At 40.3% G+C, this 9,094-nt stretch overlaps 1 protein-coding gene across 1 annotated transcript in view; it reads right to left on the minus strand.

Moving 5' to 3' along the window:
* The window catches only part of ntrk3a (neurotrophic tyrosine kinase, receptor, type 3a), a 530,438-nt gene that overhangs the window by 71,924 nt on the left and 449,420 nt on the right, over positions 1–9,094 (minus strand). Inside the window, exons 7-10 of the mRNA XM_046038284.1 lie at positions 5,678–5,701; positions 3,933–3,979; positions 2,111–2,213; positions 2,009–2,024 (exon numbers count right to left, since the gene is read on the minus strand). Of these exons, the coding sequence (XP_045894240.1) occupies positions 2,009–2,024; positions 2,111–2,213; positions 3,933–3,979; positions 5,678–5,701 (190 nt within the window). The remainder of the gene's footprint in view (positions 1–2,008; positions 2,025–2,110; positions 2,214–3,932; positions 3,980–5,677; positions 5,702–9,094) is intronic.

Raw genomic sequence — 9,094 nt, forward strand, 5'->3', positions numbered from 1 at the left:
AAAGCTTATAGTTAGGGCTGGCTCAGGTGAGTCCTGAACCATCCCTTAGTTATGCTGCTATAGGCCTAGACTGCCGGGGGATTTCCCATGATGCACTGAGCTCCTCTCTCCTCTACTTTCTCTCCCTCTGTATGCAACCTCATCCCATTATTGCATGTTACTAACACAACTTCTCCCCTTTCTGGTAGTCTTGTGCTTTCTCGTCCCTCTCCTCTCTCCTCCTATCACTTCCTGCAGGTGGAGTCTGGATCTGTGGTTGCGGGTCACCTGCTGCCCCCGTGTTCCTGCTCAACACCCTCTGCTGCAACGACTATTGTTACTAGTCCTATTGTTATTATTGTTATTATAATCATTAACATTACGACTGTTACCATTAACACTACTATAAATATCTGTACCATTTTTCATTTAGTCTATAGCAGCATCACCTTTACTGTCTGTACCTCTGTGTGTATATTGTGTAGGCTGCCTCTCTCTCTCTCTCTCTCCTTCCATCTCTCTGTTCCTCTCTTGCCTTCTCCCTCTCTCTCTCTCTCTCTCTCTCTCTCTCTCTCTCTCTCTCTCCCCCTCTCTCTCTCTCTCTCTCTCTCTCTCTCTCTCTCTCTCTCTCCCTCTCTCCTTCACCCCCAACCGGTCGAGGCAGATGGCCGCCCACCCTGAGCCATAGTTCTGCTCGAGGTTTCTGCCTCTTAAAGGAAGTTTTTCCTTGCCTCTGTCGCCTAGTGCTGCTCTTAGTGGGAACTGTTGGGCTTCTGTAAATAACATCATAGAGTACGGTCTAGACCTGCTCTTTCATGAAAAGCGCTCTGAGATAACTGTTGTTGTGAACTGGAGAAATGAGAAACTGCAGATCAGATGGCAGAAAGATGGAAGAGTTTGAAATGGATACTATTGTGTATTTATTTGCAAAAACAGATAAAAGGTATTAAATGGATAAACAAACACCCATTTGATTGATTTTCCCTGAAGTGCACTCAAAAAGAACTATTGAAGGATAATAAAAGGAAACAGAGGTATCTGTTTTTGCAAAAGAACGCTTCAAAACAGTTAAATCGGGAATCATTTTTAATTTGATCTGTAATTAATACTTGCATGCAGTGAAATGTGCTCTCATAAGACTCTAATTAAGAAGAACAGCACGACAAAATACCTTTAAAGTGACTGGCCTCAGTCCTGCAAATATATTGTTATAACATGTTCGTTGACTTATCCTTATCTTGTGTTTGTGTGAATAGTTAAACACAACCTGAGTTGGTTTACTCTCTTTTCAAACAAGGGAATCCAAATTATTAACCTGGGTCATCTGCTACGTCTTGCATGTCTTTGTACTCCTCCACCTCTGTCAGGAGGGATTCTTTTTCCTGCAGGTTGCTCATCAAGGGGGTGGAGCTCCAGTGTCCCCTTTTCTCTGGGGCACAAACACTCCTGTGTGTGTGCCTTTTGTCCAGCAAACAACATCTCTCTTGCTTCAACCTCCCCAACAACAACTTCAGTGTCACAGATGTAAGAAGAATTTAGCGCCGATACAACAGGCGCCAATAAACCCAGGTCACACCAACAGAAACTCCTCCATAACACACCAACCAAATGATCGATCAGTAAATTCAGCTGATACAAGAAACACTGACTTCAGGTCAGCTGATTCCCTCTTTTTCATATTGAAAGCTTATACAGATGTAAGGACACCTCAACATACAACTCAGTCCCTGCTAAAAAAATTCAAGAGAGAAAGAAGAAGGGGAAGAGAGATGCTTTGCTGCCTCTCTCAATCTGTCCTTCTATTCTTTTTTCCTACAGCTCCTCCTACCACTGATATTGCTAAGCTCAACGTTCCATGTTCTGTGTGTCTCTCATTTTCCCATGCCAACATCCTTTCCTCCCTTTTTTCCTTACTCACTTCCTTTCTCCCTTCATGCTTTTCATCACTTCGTCTATTGGAATAATACAAAGATAATGGCAAAGCACACCAGTTTCACCAGCTGTTCCATCCACGAGTCCCAGTACTGACCTTAATATGTCCATTCCTGTCACACCATTGTTAATGTCACACACCATGCGCATGAATACAGACAACAAATCTTTATAGACTAAGATATGTACAGCTTCTTACCTTTCATGCCAAACTTGGAGCGTCGTCCATACTTGTTGATGAGAAGGAAGAGAACCACCAGCATCACACAGGCAAACCCTGCCAGGCCTACTGCTATTGAGACCTACAAAGATGAAAGGGAAACAGCTCAAAGAAAGCAGAGTTCTCATGCTGCAAAATCAGTTGTTCTTCAGGGACCAGCGCCGTCATTTGACTTGTACAGTGATGGAGCTGGAGGGACGGAAGAACTACAGGTGATTTCAGCTTTCTAGTCTCTGCCTCTGATAAGGCAGGAGGCAGATGCTACTGCCGGTGAGAATCCTCAGTATGTTATTAGTTCTGCCCAGCTTTTTCCTAGTATACGTTGTAATGACATATTGCAGCCTCTAGGGTGTCGCTAGCAGGGCTTCTTTTTTCTGTATCTGAACTTTTTTTCACTACCATTTCATACGATAATATCTGTATCATTGGCGCACTTTGGCAAATACAGACATTCATATTTATCGTAACATAAACGTAAAGCTTGAACACAGAAACACACACGCCTACACACCCATGCTCCTTCAAAAGCTCAGCCTCGACAGTTATCTTTTCCCAGTCAATTACAGGGAAAAGATGAACTCAATTACATTTCAAACCAACTCTCAGGCTCACCAGCCACCAGGGGATTTCCGCAGACAGAAGCACATGGCTGAGAGTGAATGGGGGAGAAGAAAAGGCTGGATTAAAATAACACCTTCTGCTCTCAACACTTCTTGAATGAAACTTTCAGATTTCTGTCTTTTCCTGTTAAACATTCCAATGTTGTTTTAATATAATGATCATCAACAGACAGACAATCATTTGCTGCTGTTAAATCAGTTCTGACCATAAACTCAAAAACAATTTCAACAACAATAATTTGTAATGAAATACTTCATAATCTTACACCTGGGCAAGGGCAAGTGTGGAAAATGTATTTGCTACAAATCTTCTTGCAACATGGAATAGTGTCCGTTACAGTAGCGGACAAACACACATGCAGAGTGCAAATTTCTAATGTTGTAACAAGCTGCAATGGCGGCCATATTGAAAATTTGCAATGGCCCAGTATCCACATTTTTTTTGGAATGCCATTACCTATATGTACACCAAATTTGATGCTTTTATCTCAGAGTGCACGATTCTTCTGCTAAGCCGCTATACTAGTAGAGTTTTGTTTGTGACTTTTAATTTAGCTATCACCTGTAGCTGATTAATGTCATTATGTAAATTGGCTGGTTGATATACTTACAGCATGCCCAGGACCGGTCCAGGAAAACATCTAAAGCTAAAAGTTGCTTGCAACAGGTAGGACCATAAATAAAAATCACGAGTGTGTCTCTCCTAACATCTTTTGCTTTTGGCCTAAGTCATTTATAAAGCCGTTCAGTCCAAAAAGTGTCTCTCAGTCTGAGAGAAGGTAGAGGTGCAGAGGACTCCTGAGTCACTGCTCACAGTCAATAATGTGATGGTGACAAGTTAATCATCTATCTATGTAACTATGGAAAACAAGCATTAAGAACACTGCACATGACATTAATGAAATGCATGTCTCTATGAGGAAGTGACAGCAGAGAAGCCTCTCCAGGTTGCTTCAAGAGCAGAAAAGGCAAAAACCAGAGACTAGAATAGACAAGAGAATAAATCCTGTGTCCGTTGTCATAAAATACATTTTTCGTTGAGACTGCAGCTTAACAGATATATCAAAAGGTCAATATTATCAGTAAGTATCAGGCATATAAATTGTAAGTCAGTATCAATATGCTGTGTGTGCAAACTACTACTTTAAACACTCATTATGTTTAATATTTCAGTCACTCACCCCAAAAGTATCCTCCTCAGGTCTGTGAGTCTCTGCAGTCGGGGTTACTGGTGGAAAAACACAAGAAGATATAGAGTGGGTTTGAAAACCACAACAGATTACTGCCCTGCTGCTTCGGCAAGGAAACTCTGCAGAGACAGTCTAAAGTCATCACGCACAAAACAATAAAGACACAAGAATAAATACAGAGCTATTCAAATCAATGATGCACACATTGCTTAGACCTAGACTTGTTATAGACACGGCGAGGACATAATATCATCTATACAAGTACAATCCAGGTCGGCAGTCCTGCAATAAATCCTGTGTTTGTAAAGATCATAAAATACATTAGTTGCTTGACAGATATGTTAGAAGTTCAATATTTTCAGTATCAAGCAGATTCAGAATCACTAATGAAAGCAGTGAATGCTTGACTAGCATTTGAATTGACTTTTATTTAGTTTGGATTCATGAGTTGCTGTTCATTGCTATTTTGTACTCTTCTATGTTACTTTGACTAGCCAGCAATTTGGAAGTATCTAAAGTTTGTTTCGCAACAGTTTGTGTCAAAACACAAAGTTCTTTCCATTAAACAAGGAAATTACAGACCTTTAAAATAAAGCATTACTATTAAGTGTGTGTAAACTCTCTCTACTCAGACATATCTTCATAACAAATGTATGTTATGCTTATGAAAATAAATAATGCCCCTAAATATAGTAGATATATGTAATTCTCAACTATTTATATCAGTATTCACTTAAAAACACCTGTATCAGTTGCTCTCTAGTTTAGGCAGGGACCTGTGATATAACTCTGTGGTCTTTTAGGGTTGTGGTTTGCAGTGCTGCTTTAAGACTACATTATATTATTCAGTGGTGAAAGACAGACTAAAACCCTTAAATTGAAAGCAAAAATAGTGTAAAAAAATTGCATTAATGGAAAAGAATTAGGGCCACATGTGAAAAATGTGTTTGAGTTGAAATTTTCACTTAAAAATAAAGTGACTCTGACTTCAAACTCAACTTAAATAGTTGAATACATTTAAATACATTTTTAACATGTGGTCCTCTTCTGTATGCATTCAGAGTAACATACTTTTCTGTTTCTAAAATGTACTCAAGTATAAAAAGAATATTCAGAATATTATAATTATTAGACACTCAGTGGCCATGTCATTAGGTCCACAAACACAATCAACAAAAGTTTTATTCAAAGATTGTCAAAGCCAGAACAAACTGCATCTTCAGTGTTTTGGAGCCCTATAGCACAATTTGATTTGTTGAGCAGCTGTATCACCTTTAACTGTTTAGCGTATTGATACAATTATGAAGTGAAACAATACTGATACATTCAAACCAGCCACTATACATCCAGTGACCAACCACTCAAAGAGCTTTAACATGTCACATTCATAGTTCCAACTGCACATCACAAAGATAAAATAATCATTCACACAGTCTCACACACCACTGGGAGCAATTTGGGGTTCAGTATCTTTCCCAACATGCAGTTTGGGACAATCAGGGATTGAGCGGCCGACCTTCTGATTAGTGGGAGACCTGCTCTACCTCCTGAGCCACAGTTGCCATAGGCTATAAATGCTGTGGTGTGTGGCATGGGTTTGTATTAAAAAGAAACATAAACTAAATAAATTCTGACTCTGAATCATGCATGATTTTTCAAGTCAGTTAACTCCTTATTGACAACACTGAGAATCAAAACCACAATACTATAATGAGATTCTTGTAAAAAGCCCTTACCATAATCATAATCTGTTTCTGGACCTGTGAAAGAAGTGGGGAAGATAGAAATGATAGTGTAAGCCATACAGTACAAACAAGGTAAAGTAGCATATATACATGTTTGAGTCTGCATGAGAAAGGGTTAGCAAGATGTGAAAACAAAAATAGCTAGAACATAATTAAAGAGGAGCAAATATAAGATTAGAAACAGAGTGTGGGTGCAAGGTGTGAAAAGAGCGAAAACACCAGAAATAACACTGTTAACAAGATCATCGCCTCTCGTCTAAATATGCTCTTCATTCTCCACATCTCATTGACGCCAAATATAAGCTTTATTTTACCACATCAATTACAAACTTAGTGAGAGTGCTGCTGATATTACATGGGGAATCGGATCCCCATGGGAAAAGAGTGCTGTGACACTTGAGAGCTAGACCAGGAGTCAGACAGAATGTTGATACTGGCCGATTCACCAACACTCCAGGTAACATTCAATAACAATATTTGTTTTCAACAATTTATTTCTACAACATCTGTGCATGTGCTATGGTTAAGCTATGGTTGGGGTTGGCAACTAAAACACTTGGTTAAGGAAGCGTTATCTGTGGCTGATCCAACTCTCGTCTCCTGCATGAAAGACAGATGCACCACACCAACCACCCCAACCTGCACACTACTTCCTACACTGGTATGGAACATTGGTATGGAAGGTTCCAAGCACGGTCCATGCAGGCTTGCGAATGTAAATGACAATGCCTAGTCCGGGCGGCTAAATGCACAACCCCAGTGAACATACTCAGTGTGCCCTCTAATAGAGGTAACAAACCTCAGTCCTAATCAGAGTGTTTCCCTGAACACAGTATCCTGTATATACATCCACACATACATCCCTAGTCTTTCCACTGTTCCAAAAATCTTGTATGGTGGAAATGAGACCTTATTTCAGCAAGTTAGAAGTGAAAATCTTCTGGCTCTACACACGGTCACTGCCTCTCTGATGCCCTGCCTCCCTCTCGCTCCTCTCCTGCTTGATGCCTCTGCTGTCCCTGCCTGAACCCGCCGTGTCTTCATTGTCTCCGAAGTCCTGGTCAGAGCTGCTGTAAATCACCTTAAACTGTATTGTCTGTTGTCAAACTGGCCTCTGTCGTCTCTGAGGCTGTGTTTGGTCTCGCTCCAGCTGTGTTCGCTTAGTGTTCAGTTAGTAGTTCAGTCGCCTGCTCCAGTTCTGTGCTCATTCCAGACTTAGTCAGCTAATAGCACCGCTAAGTTAGCTGCATGGCTAACTCACGGCAGTTAGCAGAAGTTATGACCTGACAGTTCAGTTCAGTTCAGTGTGCTTTATTCGCATGAATGTTTCATTTAAACAAAACCAATTTCAAAATCAAAAGTTTACATTCAAATAAGACATAACAAGATTAATCCATTCAAAACCATAAAATTTAGCAGATGTGATCAGACAAGTGATTTGGTGCCCCCTATTTTTTTGGAGTATGAATTGGACGGGTGGAGAGTCTAACCTTTAACAATAGTTTAACTCAGATATCTGTACGATGTAAGATGAACAAGTTATTATTCATAGACTTAACACCTTGTGTAGTTACACTGCCACCTAGTGACCATAGGAAAGAAATCTCAGTAACAACTAAATATACAAATATCGTGCGTAACACTGAAGACTTGAGTTATTAGCCAGCATTTAGCTTAAAATATTGACATGTATTTATAGCTAAATGCTGGCTAATAACTCAAGTCTTCAGTGTTATGCACGATATTTGTATATTTAGTTGTCATTTGGTTTCCTTCAAATGAAGTTGGTGCTCCAACTTTAACGAATCTAGTAGTCATATCTCTAAACAAGGATTTATACATGTAGTTATTTTCTGTTCTTTGGACAGCAGGAGCTCATGGGAAATAATGACTCACGACTGAAAAAGAGTTGGGGGTTGAAAATAAATAAATTCTGACCAGGTAAGATGGAAAGGGGAGTCCTACACTTTGTCACCTTCAGATGCTAAAAGTGATCAGAAATGGGATTAACCCTCCTGGACTTCAAACGTAGAAATGTCAAGATTCTATTTAGGATTCCTGGCTACTGTCTAATACAAAGTTCTGTAACCCTTTATAGATGAGTTGTTATTGTTGTTGTTTTGTTTTTTATGATAACTGGACTCCCCAAATTGATTTCTGAGTTCTGGGAACATGGATATATCACTAACCAAAGTCTAACAGAGGAGGAAACACAAGTTATTGGTTGATTGTTTGGTTTGCCCATCCTTTTCAATCAGTGCCACTGTCCTGTCAATATCACTTTCCAAGTCAAGAGGCAGAAGCTGTTCTGGGGGGAGGTTTGAGACATTATACATTATCCTTTTTTCATCAACTTGAGAATGGTTAGGGTAAGGTAATTTTGCAGTATGTAGTGAGTCACTGTTGTGTTAAAAATGAACAGTCTTCTGAACTCTTGCAGACTGCAGCAGATTTTCCTCCAGGGTTTCTCTGCTTCATCCACTTTTCTTCTTCTGTACCCAGTGCTGCAGCAGAGGAGCCAGAAACACACTACAAAACGTACATCCCCATTATAACACTTGTTACAAATGTTTTCATGCAACTCATGACCATCATGAACTCCTGCGAGAGTTAACCACACTCATGCAATGCAGTTCTGTGGCACCGGTTCATGCTGGTGTTTTGGGTCGCAGAACCTGATGGGTCACAGATTTTGGTGTAACGCCGCTATGGCAGCATCTTAACAAGCAATCAATTGGAAAAGACATATCGAGTTGAAGCATCCAACCAGTCTTGGGAAATTCTGAGCGAATGATGATCACCAGAAATCATTAATGAAGGCCAAGACCACTAGCCAACAGTCACAGAGATTCTCCACCCAAGTCAAACTCTCAGCAGAAATGAACATGATCTAGTTCATTTTTTGGAACTGTGAACTTATACTCATTTACTGGCCACTTTATTAGGTACACCTGTTCAATTGCTTGTTAAAAGAATAGCTAATCAGCCAATCACATGGCAGCAACTCAATGCGTTTAGGCATGTGGACGTGGTCCAGACCACTTGCTGAAGTTCAAATCGAGCATCAGAATGGGGAAGAAAGGGGATTTAAGTGACTTTGAACGTGGCATGGTTGTTGTTGCCAGACGGGCTGGTCTGAGTATTTCAGAAACTGCTGATCTGCTGGGATTTTCATGCACAACCATCTCTAGGGTTTACAGAGAATGGTCTGAAAAAAAGAGAAAATATCCAGTGAAAATGCCTTCTTGCTGTCAGAGATCAGAGGAGAATGGGCAGACTGGTTGGAGATGACAGAAAGGCAACAGTAACTCAAATATCCATTCGTTATAACCAAGCTGTGCAGAACACCATCTCTGAACGCACAACACGTCGAACCTTGAAGCAGATGGGCTACAGCAGCAGAAGACC

The sequence above is a fragment of the Micropterus dolomieu genome, linkage group LG22 (assembly GCF_021292245.1).
Source record: "Micropterus dolomieu isolate WLL.071019.BEF.003 ecotype Adirondacks linkage group LG22, ASM2129224v1, whole genome shotgun sequence".
Classification (NCBI taxonomy): domain Eukaryota; kingdom Metazoa; phylum Chordata; class Actinopteri; order Centrarchiformes; family Centrarchidae; genus Micropterus; species Micropterus dolomieu.